This window comes from Euwallacea similis, chromosome 8 (assembly GCF_039881205.1).
Source record: "Euwallacea similis isolate ESF13 chromosome 8, ESF131.1, whole genome shotgun sequence".
Classification (NCBI taxonomy): domain Eukaryota; kingdom Metazoa; phylum Arthropoda; class Insecta; order Coleoptera; family Curculionidae; genus Euwallacea; species Euwallacea similis.
This window is the reverse complement of record NC_089616.1, coordinates 3366828-3387691: the sequence shown is the minus strand read 5'-3', so window position 1 is coordinate 3387691 and position 20864 is coordinate 3366828. Positions and strand designations below refer to the sequence as shown.

The 20864-nt window shown below is 38.0% G+C and overlaps 1 protein-coding gene across 1 annotated transcript in view; it reads right to left on the bottom strand.

Annotated features, from left to right (window-relative positions):
* Positions 1-8739: 8739 nt before the first annotated feature.
* heca (headcase) overlaps positions 8740-20864 on the bottom strand; it is a 66237-nt gene continuing 54112 nt past the window's right edge. The window contains exons 5-7 of the mRNA XM_066392596.1: positions 18077-18265; positions 17462-17647; positions 8740-16104 (exon numbers count right to left, since the gene is read on the bottom strand). Coding sequence (XP_066248693.1) covers positions 15931-16104; positions 17462-17647; positions 18077-18265 — 549 coding nt within the window. The 3' untranslated portion in view covers positions 8740-15930. The remainder of the gene's footprint in view (positions 16105-17461; positions 17648-18076; positions 18266-20864) is intronic.

Below are 20864 nucleotides of genomic sequence, written 5' to 3'. Positions count from 1 at the left end.
AATGGAAAAATAACACCCCTTAGACGTATTTTCACAATAGAGTACGCTATAGTGGTCATTTGCCTGGCAAGGCCGTAATTACCTTTTGTTGGGAAGTAATTAGTGCTTAAAGCCAGATTTGTAGTATGTGGAATTCTTGAATTTAATTTCTCGAGAGACTATAAATAACCACACCCCAGAAGACCATATGGCATAAATAACCATAACAAAACATAAAATAACACAATAACGGTTTTTTGGTTGTTTGGCCTTTCATCACAAGACGACGCCCCTAAAGAAAGTGTTTCGGGCAATAAACAACAAATATTCCTAACAGAAAAATTTATTCGTAGTGTTCAGGGGCCGGATATGCTTTTATGGGCCAAAAATTTCGGGCCAAACCGCGGGAATTATGTTCACTTCAGTGACTGCTTGGCGATATTTCTTTTATTATTGTCCATTCGTCTTTCATGTGTTTCCGTCCTTTGTTGGGAACGAGGCGGTGCTCTATTATCCCTATCGCCTCTATATGGGGATGAATTTGTAAAGCTACTTTCACGTTCGTATACCTTTACAGCGACCGGAGTTGCTGAATGGGGATGGGAAATTGAAAACTGAATATCCTCCTTACTCGCTTTTCTAATTTCAGGAAAGTGAGAACATGGCGTTTGACATATATTTTCAACGATTACGTCAAATTTTGACATAACTACGAAACTAGGTGGACAGGCAGCGTTGCCAAGCAAAGGCGATATTTTATCAACGAATTTTTAATGCGCATTTCGATTTGCAAAAAATTAAAATTTAATGAATTTTGGGTGGTGTTCTACTATCCATCTCTATCAATTCCATATGGGGATCAGTTTGTAAAGCTGCTTTCACGCTCGTACTTTACAGCGACGAGAGTTATTGAATAGGGTGGGCAATTGAAAACTATATATCCTCGCTACATGAATATCTAAATGTGGGAAAACAGCAACGCAGCGTTTGGCATTTGTTTTTAATGGGAACGACAAATTTCGCCAGAAGTGCAAGAAACCTGGATAGGCAGCGTTGCCAAGTATAGTCGACATTTTTTGACTGTATTAGTGCAAAAATTCTGCGTTTTAATCCAAACCTCTAAATTCTAAATTTATGAATATTGATATTTCGATTTCGTCGAGAACACTAAAAACGAGACTGCAATACTCGTTCCCTCCGATATTCGAGGGAGTTTTGCCGAAATTGCTCCGTATTTCTACGATTTATTGAGACTCTCGTGCCTTTGTTAGATATTTCAGACTTGCTAGAGAGCGCGTACTTTTTCATTTCCAGCGTTTTTTGATTCGTAAACATGGAAACAAGAGATGTCTGTTACTTTTTGTCTTGCTCGATTTTTCGTATCCGATTTGAAGTCCGTCTATATTTTCTATGCTTAGTTGGACAATAAGTAAGTGATTGTTCCGGGTCTGGAGGATTCATAAAATGCGACATTTTGTTTCTCTTGGAAATCCAATATCACATTAGTGTAGTAAGCTTAAGGACGTCTATAAAGTCATATCAATTTGTCTTCTGGGTTGCGATAGCTCCTCGTCGTTTCTATCCAAGTCAAAATATCAAGAAGTGTTACTGTCAATTGAGTGACGTACATGTCACTAAGTGACATGTGTGACAAAGTGTGATTTGTTGACAGGAATGACAAGGCAAATGTTACTATATTCTGTTGTTGCCAGTAACGGTTGTTTTGAATATGCACGAAACTGCTGTATTAATTATTACTTTCCTGATAGAGCTGCATCTGGATATTAATACAGTTAGCTGAAATTGATGTCAAGTTCCTTGACGTAAAATCGAATTAGCAACTGCATGCATGCGATTCTGGCAAGCGACAGCTCCAATGCAGTATATCCTGCTTGCAATTTCCGGATGTCAATATTCATGTGCTTATCAGATGAGCTCCCCAAAGCACGTTAACGTCTTGCAGATATTTGCAAAGTACAATATAAAGGTGTTTCAAGACGACTCGACTTTCCAATTATCCTGCAGCTAATTAAATTCAAAGCCTGAATGTGCCGCGGTCCTCGCTCCAACTCTCGGAAACTCCATACCTCCGGCAAACTTTCTTCGTTCTTTTTATTTTGCAAACTATACCAAAACAGCAAACGGCGAAATGTAAATGAGATATCGAACTCCTTTTGAGGATGGCCTGAGGACCAATTTAACTTTCGCTTCAATGGAACACGCATTTGATTAAAACAGGCTTTTGTGGGGTTGCTTTCAAGGTATACATGCCAAGGTGATTTTAATTCCAACTTAAATAAGATTTCCTTTATAATATCAAGTACGTGCATAATATATCGGCGGTAGTAAAGGGCTTGCCCTGCAGACATCTTAATTTCCTGCCTAGTTTCATCGTTTGATACGCCCTCCATCCTTTCTTCATGGAAACGGACGATTTTTGGGGGGAATTTATTTAAAATTTACGTACTTAATGAAGTTCCTTATACGCGTTTATTTTCATATCCTGATAGATTAAAATTTTCATTGAATAAATATGTTGAGGTAAATGCCTTCAACGTGGTTGTTTGAAAATAACACGTGTCCGTCTGGATATCTAATGGATTCTCATTGTTACGTCCTTCTTCATTATTTTATTAAGATACTAAAAAGCCATTATCGATTCCTCGCCTTTCAAGGTGCATTTACCTCCTTGTCCTTTAAAGTAGGAAATTTCTATCCACCATAACAATAACCGTTATAATTTAACAGGATCCAGATTAGATATAAAACAGTTTCGGTTCGGCCATCTGTATCCACATAACCGAAACACCGCAATGTTTGATTATAATTTTAGTGCCATCCAAGTTGGGGCGAAACACAATATCGTTCTGGTCAAAGGTTTATAGTTCGCATTCTACCACTGGCTATTTGGCCACTTCGGGCAGATTAATTTTAGGGTGTATGCGCTCCCTAAACATTTTATAGTGTTATTTAGTCGTTTTAATTGCGATTATGCCATATAAATCTCGACGGACAATGGCCTATAAAATTGAAAAGTCGTCTAAAGGGGTTTTGAGCAGAATCCTTTATGTTCAGTTATCTTCTTTCGTGCTACAAACTTGCCTTAGTTCTTGCGGTTACAGTGTTACCCTATTTTTACTTGATAGGAGCCAGCATTGCAGGGGTACTCGCTACGCCACTGTGTTGTGGCTATTAAAGGTAAATTTTTCTGTTTATGCTCAGCGAAGACACACTGCGAGGCTTCGTCGAGTGGCCAACTCAAACTGTCCAAAAACTACTCATTCATTCTCACCTGAATTAATCCGAATAATTGCCCCATCATCAGTTTGTAAATTGCGCTCAAAACCCCGACGAAAAAGCCCCAAAAACGACATTAAAAACCAGTACTCAAACACATCTCGTAACTTTTTTATTCAGTTTACTTTTAAAACTCTCATTAAGGACTTCCAGCGTGCAAAGTATATTTGCGTTACCAGAAACGACCACTTTTATTTGTTTTATTTCCTTCAAATTCGTAGCTTTTTCATACAAGGGAAATGTTTAATTACCACTTGATATTTATGGAATGCCGCATGTTTTTTCAGTTTCATAAGGACCCTTTTTGCTCTTGTAAAGTGCACTGACCCTCTGTATGATGATGATTATTGGTTTAATGGCATTTTTGCATATATACATGCAAACAATAAAATCCCTAAAAATGTTAAGTAGCAGAGAGGTTCTGCAAATAGACATATCAAATTTCCAATTTGCGTACATTACCGGTAAAAACCTCCTAAATTTTTATTTTCTCGTCTAGAAACTTTTTGCTTGTCTCGGTAATTTGACACAGGTGGCTCTAGAGAAATGAACTCCGTAAGAGCGAATTAAAATGAGTAAAAGGGTCTAAAATTTCAAATCCTACAGAAATTAGGTTTTTGCTGGAAGAAAACAACATTTATTTGGGTTAAAAAAACCTGACTCCCTGGAGGATGTAATTAAGCTTAACAACCATGGTGGCAACAACTTAATCCCGGAAATAAATCACAATGTAATTTTCAAGAGAAATCGTTCATTGGCATGAATTTTTATTCGACATCTGATATCTGCATAATTTTAATCCTGTCCCGGAAGTGTTTAAAATTCATTGCATAGGATCGGATTTGTTATAACCAGAATGGATTAATCTAAATATATGAGAATTTAATGGAGTCGAGTTCTATAGGGAATGATTCGACATCAGTACATCGAGTTTGTAGACAATCACAATCTTGTGACCCATCCATGAAGCTCGTTATCCCTTCCGTGTTGGTATGCACCCGCAGTAGCAGCCGCCAATCTTGCCAACTTTGAATAAATTTACCTTTGTTTTCGACCCTTCGTCTTCTTCTTATCTATTCATCGCTCGTCAATTTAAAATAGCCCCTAATAAAGGGAGTTTGCGATTGTTCCAATATGGACGAAATTCTTTTATAATTTTCCTGACAACATTAATCTAATTCAACGCAACCAATTCGCATTCCATTCACGTATCCGCCTCTATGGAAGTTCAAAGCAATTTGACTGAAATGGAGTAAATTTCAATTGTAAACGTCAAAGATTCGAACCACAGAGCCGTGTGGTCAGTGGCCGGACTCGGCCAGATTGCCTTCAACTTGAGGGCAAATAGATTACTGCTTGTGATGGGAATTTAGTCTCTCGTATCCCAGGAATTATTCCGGAATATATTGGAAGTGACAGCTATTAAATATTACTCACTCAAGTCGAAAGGAGAGCGCATTGATTTATTTTTGTCTAGGGTTAGTTTTGTCTTTCACACGCATAGGACGTCTGTTATTACAGCGAATTGAATATTAAGGGTGTAGGAGAATTTTGTGGGCAAAGTACACGGTGTGGGCCAAAGTACAAAAAATGTGAGAAAAACTGCATAATAAATAAGCATATGTAATCAAATTTCATGCAGAAATGTGAAAAATATTAAGATTTAGGCTGGCGACGCCTGATTTAGACGTAAGAAAATTCGCAATAAATTGAAAAGTCTGATTCAGATTTTCAGTTGAGTACTATGAAAAAAATAGAGTCACGGTTTTGGAGATTCTGAGGAGGTCTATCGGCATGGAAATCTTCGAAAAACCACCTGGCAAAAGGAGTTAATTATTTATTTGCGTCATACCAAAACTCCGCCATGATAAAACAAACTAGCAGCGAAGAATTGTGGCTGCCGATAGCTTGTGACCAATTCATTTTTCGATTTAAACTTCAAAAAATTCACGTTGACCTTGAAATTCTGACTCGGCTTATGGACTAATCAATAAAACAAGAAATGGACTCACAGTTTTGCAGGCTACGATGCGGTTTCTCGATCCAAAACACTTAAAAATTCACTTGAAAGGGACGAATTACTTGACGGCAGATACTCGGCGCCACACTAAAAATCGCCATGATGAAACAAATGAGCGGCGAGTAATTATGGCCATCGATCGCCGGCACGCAATTGGTCATATCAGGATTTTGACGTGTACATTATGAACAAGTGCAAGTGTCTTCTGATCTTCGACAAAGAGACCATAATCTGTCTATTTTCCTTATCACGTTCAGGTAAAGAGATAATAATCTCGAGGGATACAGAATCGTCCCACTTTAATCTTGAATTTACCCGCGATATTTAAATTCGTTGAAAACTCCTGCCCTTAATCAGCGTGATACTCATAAATATTCCAAGGCATACGGGGTTGATTTATAATTTCAGATAAGTAGATAATCCAAAGTCCAACGATTCCAGACAAAACAAAATTAATTAAACAAAAGTGTACAAAAGTGCAAGCTCTCCTTGCCGTTTGCGTGCTGAATGCAAAGTTTATAAAGGAAACAAATGCTCCGTTTCACTAATTGGTTTTCCAATAAAACACCCAAGTTTCATGTCAGCAAACGTAGAATTATGGAGTTCGTTATAGCAGAAATTATGTAACCTCCTCTCCCTTGAACAACTCCAACCCTCATCAGATTGATATTAAGACTAAAGAGGAATTTATGGAGATATTAAGGGATAAATCGAACAAGGCCCGGCCATTCCGGCCATTAAATTTGATTGCATTATAAAAGTAATCCATCGGCCGTATATCACTCGAAACAGGGATAATGTGCTTTTGCCCATAGATTTCAATTAGGTGAGCCAAATTCTGATTTCGAACATGATTTCTACATGATTTTCCTGATGAAACAACAAGCAGGAAGACCATCAATTTATTCCTGGCAATTTGTCCACAACTCCTCACGAATGCCTCTACGTGACGTGACACCCAAGTTAAACAATTTACGGCTCTATTTCGGCTCTAATGTTCCCAAATGACCCAACGGTCGAGACTTTAAATTGGCGTCTCTGCCCCCTTAATTTAACACTGTTTCCTTAAGCAAGAGCCTCTTGGAAAATAGTTTTAACGAGATTGTCGCGAATGTCGAATTAATTCTGGAGAGGTTTTCCAATTTAGAGTTTTTCTTTAATTGTGGCGAGTGATGAACGAAAGAGAGTTTCTGAGATAAAATTTACCGGGGAAGTTGACTGTTTCGGAAGTTGCGTCATTGTTTTGATGTGTCGAAAGGAGACTTTGACCAATGGCGTGGCTGTGTCACTGGACGGACGTCAGTTAGTTGGCCTTAAACTGGGAAGCGAAATTTATGGGCAAGACGTCTCTTCAAGTTCTTTCGCTTTCACTCGAGTTAAAACGAAACAATAGTAGCCAAAGTTAACATTCGCTCTCCCTCAAACAAATCCATTAATAATGCACCCTTTCTTTATGGCTACACGGTCGCAAAAATCCAGTTACAATTTTATTTTTCCTTTTTCTAAAATGAAGGACGACGTTTTACGCCCTTTTTATAGGATGGCAAATGAGGGTATAGGTCAGAATAATGAGATTTTCGTTCACGCACTTTCATGCCCTCCTTCTTCGACGTCGCAGTTTATAACGGTGTTGTGTAGTTTAGGGCCCCGTAATTTTCGATATAAACAAACGTTAAAACCATATAAAGCTACCATAAAAATTTTATCGGTTCTAAACTACTAGAAAAATTGTAGTACGTGTGGTGTAAGGTGTTACATTAATAGCGATACATCTTCATAACTCAACTCCTCGGCTTGTGATTTCCACTTTATGAGAACGGATAGGGCCTCTCTAATTGCAAATTGCCTTAAAGATTACCCTGAGGGGCCTCTCGTTATGCGTAGTTTAGATAATGGCCGGGACTTTGTCACCCTTTGAAAGTCCCTTCGGCCCGCGGTCCCATCTGACCACGACATTAAGAGATCATCTTTCTAATCGCGTTGGGACCCCCCATGAATAATAAACAATAAACTGTTATATAGCAGAAGATGACCAATGGCTTAATTCGAAAGGATTATTGAATTGCCCTGGATAGGGCTGCATAAGACATAAAATGCTTGCTTATATTTATGTCTTCAAAACTCAGGTATAGGCGAGAGCTATTAAGTCCAGATCCTGTGTTTTATTACTTGCGAATAAATTGCGAAGGGCTAGTCAACTGGCCATTAGCATAAGGGTACATAAAGGGTGCGATTCAAAATTAAAGTCGCCCCTCCTTCGACAGTTATACTGTCTCGTATATCTCTGGCAATTTTAAGATCTGGTTACACAATGCCCTGACAATATTTAAGAATTCAGTAGTATTTTCTAAAAGGGTCGGTTAAGATACGAACAAACTCTTTTATCATCACATGCGAAGCATACCTTTTCAACCCTTTAACGTCAAAGGATTTAAATATCAAAGAAATGCCTGATGTTAAGCTTATTTAGGTTCTCAAAAATTAAGGGTTTTGTGTTGTTCAAAGGCTGTTTTGAATAATTTAGCACATCTAATGGGTCGTGTAAGATGAGCAATAGCGACATTTACGATCTGTCGCCATAGAAGTTTTTAGCTATCGGATTTCCTCCTGGAGTTTACCCTCAAACTTCGGGACTGACCACAAGCTAATTTAGATTTGCAGAGTTCAGATTAGGCTTCGGTATTCAATTAGAGAGGACAGTAGAGTGACCCTTCTAATAAATCGCGTTAGTTAATTTAATGGTAAAGTTGAAGTTAACGCCTCTTTGTAGTCACAACAAGGCAGAAGGAAATGACTTCTGGTCAAGGATGATCCTGGGGTGCCGAGTTAAATTATTAAGGCCGAACGGACGTGAGTTTAATCCGTACGAGTGAATATTTTTAGCGGGATTCGAGTACTATATTATGCAGAGAGGATACAAAAGGCACCTTTTTTAAGGTCATAAACTAGTTTCGCTTCCTGACGCCCTGTAGAAACAAATTCTTCAGTTGTTGAGTGACGAAAAAAGGGAGCTTTTTGATCCTTCAGATTTGTTTAAGGTAATGGAGGGACAGACCTAAGGGATTGCAGGGGTATTGGCTTTGCAAGACTAACAAAATGCTATTTAGATGTTTCCCTGATTTCTACGTGAATGCACAAGAATAAACACAAGCCTGAAGCAGAATCGAAGGTCAGCGGTCACAGATCTTCGCCAAACAATTTTTTTTTTGTTACTAGGCGAGTTGACTAATGTGCGTCCGTCGAACAAAGGGAATATAGAATTCGATAGTCAACTCGCCTGGTTTTTCCTACAGTATAATTACGTTCGTAAGTAGTTTCCTGGCCACTGGCACCTACTACTGAAAGTATTAAGCAGCAATTTTAACCTCCCCGTGGTGTTTTATTGCGTTTGTAAGAGACTTACCAAATGCAGATACGAGGGAGGAAACAATGAATCACGTTGGTTCTATTTTATAGACAATGGTTATATTAAATATGCCTTAAAAATTTGTAATCCCCATTGTATTACATTATTATAAAAAGCCAATAAAAGCTCGATCATTTAGTGTCATTATAATTATACTGATATTTTCCACGATTATAAAAAAACATTTCCACATATTCTATTATCAAAACGCGTGATCTGCCAGTCATAATTATCGATAATCCCCCCGAAGGGGGCATCAATGGAGCCTGGCAAAGGCGCACAACTTATATACGATAACTGATTAAAGTTACATTAGCCTAGAGTTACAAATATAATATAATTTACAAATTACATTGAAGGATTCTCTGCCGATATAACTTTCCGCCAGCTTATCATAGGTACTCTAGTAGTAAAACACTCTTAATATTCCTTTACCCTAAGGCGGTTGTGCATTTAGTACCATCCTGGGTTGATCTACTTTTTGGTATAAAAAGATGAGTATATGGCACATATTGCTTTTGAAGGCGAATGTATACGGAAATACACAACCCCTTATACAATGCGAAAGCAAACTTGATGATACATGAGGATAACGTTCAAGTTGAGTGGAGCTTGAGCATGATCTTAAAAAAAAGAAAACTCAAGAGATCCTTGGCTTTTCCTTTTTGGGTTAAACTTTTCTCAGTGTAGATTAAAGCTCAAAACAGACAGCTTTGCTTGGAGCACACCAGGAACTTGCAGTTTACGAAACACAAATTTTGAGGTAGTTTTTATTCGAGGTGCGATTTTTTCTATTCTAGAAAGTAACTTTTGATGTTCAGTCTGTTTCAAACTCTACACTGTCCAAATAAATGGGAAACGGAACTATAAATTCTCTGATCATGATGAGGAAGATATTGCTTAAGGTAAACTCTGAAAATATACAATAATAATGAGAATAATGATAATAAATTCGGATGGTAATGAGACGGCAGCTATTTGTACTCATTCAGTGATCACCCATTGATTTTGTAAACTGTACGATGTTTCCTTATGGATTTTAGTGTGTTGAATCAACAGACTGAAACCCACTCAGACCAATAATCCTGAGCATAACAGCAAGAACAATGCAATATAACAATAAGCGGTTCTTTCTGCACCCTGCTAAAGTAGTGCCACCCCTAACTAGATCCAAGCGGTGGCAATGCAGGGTAAGGAAAGACTCCCCTGCCGTCTCTATCCTCCCCTACTACAGTACGCTATAAACAGACATAAATACGTTTCTCTCTCTCTCTCTTTCTCTTTTCTGTTAACACTTTCCAATAGGTTATAAAAATCATGGGCCGACGCATGAAATCGCCACGTTCTAGAAATTTCTGGAAAATTCTGGCGATTTCGTGGTCCGTCCAGGCACGACGACGTTTTTGAGACAAAACCGCAATAAATCCAAAAACGTCGCTTTAACAATAATTGAAAACATAGAGGGAGCTTCTTAGCCGACTACATCATATAAAAAACCTACATAATATTTAAATATGGCGGCCGCTAAAATGGCGGCCCTCACAAAACCTACAACATCAATGGTTACTTTACCGATACAATAGTAGTTAATAGATTGAGACGTGTGAAGAAAACCCTTTTTGTTTTTGTACTTGGACAGAAAACCTAGGTGACAAACAGAACAATGCTGCTACGAAAATCCTGATATTTGGCAACGTTTTTTTTTAGATAATTGGCAACGTTGGTATTGGGGAGGTAAGTCTGTTACTATACAGTCGCAGTCTTGGTGCATTTGTGCGTTAGTTTGTCTATTTATATTACGTATTGCGCGTCACTGATGCTTACGGCACGAGTGGCGTAACAGGCAGTTTAGTAAAAAATTTTTCCTACATTATTATTACTGGTAATAATTGATTTAGATTTTACGTCAAGTTCTAAAGGCTGCTTTAGATTTCTTGCAAAGTGTAAAAAACCATTTAGAGAATTTATTATGCGCAAATGTGGTCAGGGATGGAAACCAAAATTTAATACTAGGCGGTAAAAAAAGACTGAATCACACCCCCGTAGAGAGGGAGGGGCCTCAGATGATGGCTCAGTCAGGAACAAGAGGTACGTAACCACCCGTCTAGCGTGGTTGAATTAGTGTGGGTGATTTTCAAAACCTTCAAATGATCATTCTTATTTGGCGGGAATGCCATTTCAAAAAAGCAATAAAAAATCAAAAATAACATGACCACACCTCTAAGGTGTGTGACTGTTATTGAGCCTATTTCAGTTTGAAGAATTTCGTCTAATGAAGAGTAAAAACAGTCTTAGGACACACCCACAATAATTACATACAACGGCAAATTTTAGTTAGTGGGCGTGGCTAATCTGAGGCCACTCCCTAAACAATTAGGTGTTTACTGCTGCTTTTAATTTAAATAAAATGCTGGTTTCCCATACCTGATCCAAATTGCGCGGAAAAATTCATGATTGTTTAGTTACAGAATTTCTTATAATCAATCACATCGCATTATTTCGTGCTTCGAGATGCATTCGCTCTTCGTTCGATGAGCACACACCCAAAACGAATGAAGGTAGTATGATGGGATTTGTACAATGATCGAAATTTCTTTAGGCTAGGACGGTAACTTACTGTATTAAATTCCATTGTCTCCGATCTCGTTCCATGCGAAATTGTTCTGTCAATCACACAATTATTACAACATGCGCTTTAGCAAAGAGCAGCGTTCCTGCCAAGCAAGAAATGTGTCGTATATTATATTAAGCCTTTTTGCCTACGAATTTATAAAGCGACTACTTGGTAATAAAACGTATAAAAATGCCTTATTTTAGAGTCTTAAGAGAGAAGGTGGTATACTTTTTACAATTTTTTCGTTTTTAATTTATAAAAAAATTAATACAAAATTCTTATCACTCGCGAGTTCCTCAACAACTAGGCTTGTTTCTGAGCCAATTCTCCCGTTAAGTTTTGCAGCAAATTTTGAAAATCCTATACCTTAAACCCTAAACGCTAATTAAGTAGGTATAAAAATATATATATCACAAACGTTCCAAATTTAGCCAAAACTTTAAGCCTACCTTAATAATCAACCTCCCTACATCTACTACTGAAATTACTCATTTAGGGTCCTTCGTGTGATACAGTAGCCAAAGCCTCGTTAATTTTTCCCATTAAATTCGAATCTAACTGTTTGTAAATTGATTGTATCAAAACCGATCTTTGCAAAAATCAACTGGGGTTGAGATGAGTGATTTGAAAATTATTGCGTCATCTACATGCTAGTAGTTAGAGGCTTAGCCTATTACAAAGTACATATCACAACGTTATGCAATATACAGACATATCACAGATTAGCTTTTTTCATTATAGCCTTGGCTACTGTATCAGGCAGAGCGAATCGACCCGCTTAAGGTTTCTTGATTGGCAGTAAGACAAGCAGAAGCGATTAAAAGTCACAGTTACACACAGCTACTCTAGTGCTAAGTTAAATGTGGTGCAATTACAAACCCTTACCCTGATTTTGCCCTCGTGATGTGGTACTAAAACCTCGGTGTTTCAAAGACTAATCCCAAAACACCAGTATTTTTAGAACAACCTCCGTATTGTGCTTCGACAGCCTTAGTAAAAGTGATAGAGCACAGCTCAGTGGGAGACACATTATGTTTTCCTTCATAAATATGTGTGGCTGCTGATTATTACTTTCTGGTTATATTAGAGTCACAAAGTCAGCAGCCATTGGTCCTCGCACCAGCTTGGGTGCCCACGCCACTTTTCACACGATTTTACACCTATGTACACGACTCGGTCTCGTTAAGAGAACAACTAAGATCTACGATTACGATGTTAATTCCTAAAAAGTGGATACTACAGTTTAATCAATTAATATGATTCTTTTTGATGTTGCGGGGGGTTTTATGTACAGAATTTTAGTATTGTTAGTATAGACCGTACGGTTCGATTATGTAGGCCGCTTTATTTCTACCTCAGCTAGAACATCGTTACGTGAAGCTGGATCAGGGAGCTTTAAAGCTTTCTCGTGCAGTTTATTTCCCAAAATTAAAAACGAAGGAAGGGTCTTGTGTGGAGAATTGAAGAACTTCAATTTAACGTGTTGGAGCCTTACAAATCGGCCTCTCGGTTAAATTTCTGTGATTTTTTAACTTCCGAAACTTCCAGGCAAAATAATGAAGTCTCGCAACGCAGCGGTATCCACGAAACAGCTTAGTCAGCTCGCTTTTCTTATCGCAGTCATATGGCCGACAAATAGGGCGGCCATGATGGCGTGACAAATGAGCAGCGCCGTGTTGCCATTTACGGAAAACCTTATCCTCACGGTTTTCGAAGCGAGGCGACCCCGCTTTTGCCTCCAAAATTGGAAGATACATAAACTGATAGTTTTTGAAGTTTCACGAGAAAGTTTTAGTTCCTCACTGAATCCCTACAAAGCTAAAAAACTCTACTACTGAAAATGATCATGCAAAATCCTAAATCTACACATGCACCCGAAATATGTCGGAGGGATATCGTCAACATAAGCATCGAATAAAAGACCGAAATAATGGGGAAGAATACTGATGATAAAACAAATAACAAATTTCTGTTATATTGTTAAGGTACTCTTGTAATTTTATTTAAAATCGGCCGCACCGTTGTATGCCCTGTGGGCATCTAAAAGTGCCGCATACAAAAACACAACGATTCTCTAAACGTAAAAAGTGTCAACGTAACCAACAATATTAGGCATTCTCTATTTAGTGGGGGGATAACTTACATGGGGCTTTACTGATTTCTATTGTTAGATGTATTGTCTTGTGCGAAGGCTGGTGGTATACAAGAGAATCTCCATTTACGCCCCAGTAGGTTAATATAAGTCTAAGATTTGAGTTAGCAATGAAAACCCAATGCCTTTAAATAAAATTGACTAAAACAGCGTTAGGATTACTTTACCCTTAACAATTGTTTAGAATGTATTTATATAAAATTTGCAAAAGTAACGAACGGTTTGTACTTGAAGCATTTTCCTAGAATTTGCCACTTTCCCAAATCTGAATGTCTGATAATCAAACAATTCTGATACTATTCAGAGGTATTTGGCGGGATATACTTCTTTCATTTCTGAGCGGCTACTGAGTGATTTTGTACGTCCGTTTTCTAGAAAGGCTATGGGGGTAAACTGTAGCTGCTAAGCTTCATGCATAGGGACAACTACCCTGAGACAATCTGCACGAGAAAATTTCATATTATTATCTGGTTCCAAAAATAAGGGGAAATGGGGCACAACCACATTAACTGTCTCTCTTTCTTTCTCTCTCTCTCTCTCACTCAGTTTCATTCCTGGAGCATATTACTATTATTATTATTGGGACACAGCAACGTTTACATACACTAGAGTATCGTATAAAAATTGTTTATGTACAGGGTCGCTGAGTCACTAGACTTGGCGGGACTCTTGGAATCATTAAGCCATTATAACATCGCAAATCGACTAAAAATATAAGCAAAAGTTACTACACGACCAGACTAAATAGGTTTTATCACTTAAAGTGCCTTTAATGAGCTAGAATTATTAAATAAGAACTAATCTAGTACATACTTACCGAGAGTGCAACGAAAACTGATGAGTAAGTATACGAACGTCTCACTGAAGTGTGCGTACCATTGCTCCCTCCTAAACGGCGAGAGTTACAAAATGAAAGAAATGGGAAAATATTTGTTATTTTTGGGGATTTTTAATATGCTGCAAACGGCTTGGCCTTTGCGCGAAAGTTTTAATGAATACTTCTCGTAAAATCTCAGAAATCGAAAACAATTTGGCAAACGCCGTTTACAACATATTAAGAGTCCCAAATTTGCCAATGGATACTTTTTCCCATTTAACCGATTTCATACCTCTCTCCATTTCGGAGATGGCAATAGTGAGCGCACCAAAATAAGATACCCCATAGAGGAATTAGCTAACTTATTAGTAATAACAGAAATTGTTTTGTTGCATAAACAGAGTGAGCGATGCTGGCACTATTGATAAGTGGAGGAGTGCTTCGTAATATTTCCAATCACCCTCTGTACGCAGAGTGACTCACCGGGTTTGATATTTATCTCGAATGATAGATGGAACAATTTAGGTCATTCTCCTAAATTTTTTCGTATTTTCAAATCACCCTGTATTTAATTTGTTTAATGTCTAATTTCCAATCAGTTCTCGACACGTCAGAATAGTGCCTTTCTTTGTGTGAGAGCTTTCCAGAAACAGAAGTTGTTGATATCTCGAATGAACGAGAGATGGTAAAACATATTATAAATAAATAAACAGGGTAATTAAAATTCCGAGATATTAATCGATATACCTGGGAGCACCAAGTTCTAGTGCCCACTGTAGTACGTGTAAATTTCCGAAGTTGTCGCTTATTAAGTAGTACGTGTGTATATGCCTTACGATTTTTAGTGTTCCTATAAGTAAAGACCTACCGTTAAGATGATACACGAAATTTTCGAAAAATCAACATAGAATTACATCGTCATGTAACACTAGAAAATCTATCTACTATTGGACATAAAAAACAGATTGCTCGATTCATTCCATTTTTAACAAATTTCTACGTTCACTGCATTTTCGAGATTAGAAAACGTAAAAGTATATCTATGTAATCACAATTGTCACTTTTATATTATTATAATATAAAGCCCCTCAAGAGCTTATCGTGTGTGAAAGTTAAAAAAATTCTACTAAAAACTAACAAACATAATATATAATAATAATAATAATAAACTAATAACGATTTTTAAAGTAAAAACGCATGATTATATGAAAAACTGACTGGTCACCTTAAGGTCAATACAAAAACGAATCAGTTTCCCATTTCAATTAAAAAAATAATAATAAACAACAGTTACCAAAACGCAACAACGTAACAAAGAAAACTAAAACCTCCAATTGGAGAAACGAACTTAACGGGTTCTGGTCAATTGAAGGCGACAAAACTCGTCTAGCCGCAACCCCGCCAACTCCCTCCACAACAACCCCAAATCCAAGTCCATGGAATCAGGGGAAGCCTCACACCTTGGAGTCTCCACGCTCCTCGGAGGAGTCGCCCCAACGTTGCTGGGAGAACTCAAAACTGTCCTGGGGGGAGTCATCCCGCCGAAGGGGGGGTTGTATGTACCTACTCCAAACAAACTCTGGCTGACCTGCGGAGGGCTCGGCTGTACTGGGGAGGGCGGCTTGACCGCTTTGGGGGCCGCATGCTATGGCCACAAAAGAGACGCCCGTGACACCTGACGTGTATAGCAGAAACCCAAGGGTTTCACAAAGTGGGTATCCAGGGTGCGGCAATGCGGACATGGGACCATGTGGCTGTAGTCACTGAAGAAGTTGAGCCGCTGAGCGGGGTGTAGCACGGGCTTGTAGCAGGAGTTGCACTGAAAGAGTTAAGATTGATATAGTTTACTTTTCTGCAGTCTGCACCATGAATATATGTAAAGGGCAAGAGTAGGTGGAGTAAATGATTCGTAAGGTAAAGAGTTGCTTAAAGGGTACATTTTGCACATAGCTTATGTCTCTTCAAAGGCATTCTTTTTCTAGAACTATGTATAAGCTTAATCTGAACTGTAGCGGAAAATTTATTAATCCCAATAAAGACGCCTGTGGATTTGCACATTCTTGAACCAATTCGAGTTCCTGCTAGTTTTAAGTTTTTGCTTGTTGTTCAGCCCAAAGTCATAGTCTAAAGCGGCGCAAAAAACTTATTTTTTTTATCGAACAAGGACCGAGGTATAGACGGTGCGACGCATAGAACTGTAGTGCAGTGTTCTTGAGATTTTTGTCAAACTTCCTAGGAGGCATAAATCACTTTTTCCCATGATTTTTTAAATCTTTACTTGAAGTCCTAAAAGGGCGTACTCTCTACTATTCCTCTAAACTTAAGCCCTTTCGCATGCCTGCAAAGCGAAACCCTTTTCTTCAAAATAAATCTGCAAATTTTCAGCTTAAAGGTGACCAAATTCGCAAAAACAGGACTTTTCACATAACTAATCCTTGGGGCAATATAACTGGTAATTCAATGGCAGTATCTTTTTAGCATAATTTTTACATGAAAGAATGTACTTTGGTATATATTCTTTGTAAATTCGAATCCTACAATATCCCGTCAAAGCATTCAACGTATTTCCAACTTGAAGATGCCTGAATGAATTAAATTAAATGAAATTTAAACGTGACTCCAAGGAAAAATTCCATATAATATGTGTACTATAGTGCAGTGTGCAGTATTGAGAATGGCTCGCTTCAATAAAAAAAAACCCGCAATGTATACAAATTTGTTAGGTACAACAATACAGAGCGTTTTCTTTCAGCATAATTCCATGCCTCTCCAACATCAAAACGCCACTTCCTTCGTATATTACATGGACGTACAATTTAGTGTCACGTATTTGCATAGTTTATAAGGGTCAACCCTTTTGTTAAAGTTCCTTGACCATCAATTCGACGAGTTTAGTTTCACCGACGAACATTTATAAATAACTAATTTGCCGTTTGAGCAAAGGCATTACATTATTTACCTTCGACTTGGACACGAACTTGTTCCAAGTTACTCAATTTATTAGCAACGTGTCTACACGCGTTAAGGGCCAAATTATTAATGTGTTGCTAACTTTTACCTGCCAAAAAATCAAAGTCCTATTTATAGAAAAATTTACCAAAAAGACAGTTCCCATGAAAATTATCTTTCGAATAAAGTGGTCGATATTGAAGCTTGAAAAGCGGACATATACGTACTTTGATCCTTTCGGTGCAGCAGGGCATGGCGGCGAATATGTCGTAAGAATACATGCTGCCCAAAATCAAAGAGGACCCATCCCATTTTTGGTTGCAGAATCGGCATACAATTGTCCGGCCGTTTACGCCCTCGAGGCATGCCATGCAGACCACTGTTAAAAATTGGGTGCGACCTTCAACTTTCACCTGAAAATAACGAGCATTTGTTCAAGGAACGCCCAAAAATGCTAAGTGTAACGTTTTGAATTCAATGGATCTATAAATAAGATGGATATGGTCAATTTGGGTGTCTCGAAAGCGTGGGAGAGCGGTTTTGGTTGGTACATGGGCAAGTCAAAAAATTCAATTTAGATACAGATACAGTGTAAGAAGAAATGTAGATCAATGGAAAGCTGTAGAGAAAGAATCTGATATATCCTGCATTTTCATGTACTAAAAAATGTCTATAAATCAACCTTTAGCGCTAGATAAACTCCCCATCAGGTTAAATAACCAGTCACCAATTGTCAAGAATTTTTACACATTTTCTTGACAATTGGCGAACTACATCCGCATGCAAAGAAATCTAAAACAGGCCTTATTCCTAAGAAATCTATCATGTTTATTAACGCTTACCTCTATGCAAGACTTGGCGTGTTGTCTGGGACTCAAGAAAAAGGTGCCGTCCACCAAGGGGTACCTATCGAAAACCAGCAGCTGTTCTTCGCACAATATGCAATGCACTTTGGATTTTCCTTGGGAGGCCAAAGTTGAGAGGATGAAGCATCTGGTGTCGTCATTTCCATGATTGCCCTCATCTTCGGTCTGTAACAAGGAAAGAAACATTTTATTATATTTCCAGGAGCAGAAGGTGTGAACTCTATTACAAAATAGAACCTCTCTGAAGTGTATTGGCAGGATTAGACCTTGCGAGCCACAATATCCGGACCAGCTTTAATAAGATGGCAAGTCCGGATGCAATAAACTGCTCCATGCAAACTCCCGGATCGAATATTACCTTCCTATTCGGATAATCTTGTCTTACGGACGCACATCAAAAATAAATTTATTTGCGCAACAAACCGAAAGCAATTAGGCATAAATTTCAACCCTAGAAGAAAGTATAAATGTAAATCTCTAGTCCTTAATTCAATTTGTTCCTTCGAAAACTTTTCGAGATCTGTTTCTGTTTTATTTATTGCCAGACAATTTCGAACCATCGTCTTCTTTTTAATGGCTTTTCCTTTGTCTTAACAGTCCCCCATATATCATACTAAAAGTTTACCCCACTTTCTTACGTGTTAACGAATCTCCCATAGAACCAGGGACGTATTAAGTTATACGTGTATATGAGACAAAGAGAGAGCACTTTAAATGATTTATAAAGGCTTTTAATGATTTATTTAAGGATCCGCTAATAGTGCCTGGTCCAATATCTCTTATTAAGGCTTTCACAAGAGTGATTTGTTTCGGCTATGTGGGTGTGAAAATTTTAATTAATTTAAGTGCCGCAAAGATGAAGGGAAACAGCGTTTGTCTGTTGCTGTTTAAGCAATATCGCTGGTTTAAATGTTTTTCATTATTTACTGACTGTAAAGTGTCCGATAAATTACAACCCGAAAATGGGCTTGAGTTGCCATTAAATTAAACAAAGTTTAATAATAACAAGAGTTTGTAAATAAAATAGTGTTTCATGGTACTGCTCCCATATAGGCGGAATGTTAATGTTGGGAGTGGTACCATGTGTTAGAAATTTGAGATTCATTAAAATAATTTTTTGCAAGTAAAAAAAAAAACTTTAATTTGGAGATTTGAAATGCTGTAAATTCTTGATGTGAAATGGATTTTTATTAGATTTATATAAATGGAACCGTTCAGCTTTTAAGGACATCTTCCCAAACCCCCTCTCTTTTCTTTTCGTTTTTGACTATCTTTCGCTTTTGTCTTTTTCTTTCAAAAAACCTCAATTTTACTCATCCCCAACAATCAAAATGCGAAACCGAAAGAGCGACTTTCAGATCGGAAAAATAATTGGCATGAAGTCATCGTTTTAATAATTCGGTCGAATAACGGCTTAGGAACATTATTCCGCCCTAAGGTAGGCCCTTTTTCACGATAATCATTTATACGGCTACGCAAAAAGGGAGGGGTAAGAGGTTTTGCAAGAGATTTGCAGGGATTAGAGAGGAAACGTTGGTTCCGATTATTATTTATACAAAGGCAGAGCGGTGTCTGGATTCACGCTGATGATTTCTTACTCGGGGATACGGTGTTATTGTAGCTGAGGATTACCGGGAAGGTTTAATTAATTTAAAGGGCTTTAGGACACTTTTATTCGTACTTCCTGAGCCAGATGAAATCATCCAAGTGCAAACTGCAGGAGATGGCTTATTAATACAGTAACCTTTTCGGGGATATTGAAAGATTGCCTGACCTAATTCATACCTAATTTATATAGGTATATAAAGGTTTTGAATAAATTCAAATTTTCTCTCGTCTCTCAGGAAAGTTTCGAATTTAAAAAACTCCGAGACCTTTTAGAGAATAAACGTAACCGGTTTTGTCGATGTCAATCTCTCCCTTGCAAAGGAAACTCTGGGAAATCCTGTACGGTTTACTTTTTTCCCCGGTAATGGAAACGTCAGTCCTTAACAATATAAGTCAAAATTGAAAATGCCTGCAACGGGGTTTTCGGCTCTTTCATGTGTAAATGCCTCGAAGGGACACATCAGCAGTTTGCAAATAGAAATATTTCCACGCTGTCGTTGTCCACTTTCAGGGAGATATTGGCCAGTTTGTCCTGGGATTTACGGGGTTGTTGTAGATTCAAGGGATTTCTTAGTTTAAGGCGGATTTTGGTATCATATTGCGACCCTTGTGTGATGGATTTGTCCAATGCTTACAGCAAATAAAAACCTCAATACACATATTTTTTCAATGCCATGCACTTTATCAATTATCATTTGCAATAATCATAATGCCAAAAGCATCAAGGTAAATAAGTCCCGCGTCGCATACCTTTCTTTGATCAATTGCCAAGAATGCATTAATTACATTGCAGTTACTACACGTGTAACTGAGTAATGTCACTTACAATGCCGCATAACTTTAGTAAAAATACGTGGCGAAAACAATTTTGTTTTCATTGCGGAACTTCATAGAAAAGTATCGAGCTTACGGTCCCCACTCAACCACCAATACTGGCAACTTTACCTGGTGGAAGATAACTTCCATGGAAACAAAGAAACAAGTTAATGACGTGCCCTATTGCTAAAGTTATCAGGACACTCATTTTTCGGCTCTTACGTACTCATGCACCCTCCAATCTGATTCAGCGACAGATACACGCATGATTAGCCTTCTCTAAGATATCTTTTCAATTAATCTCCCTCCTTCGATCAATCTCAGAACTTTTAGACACAAT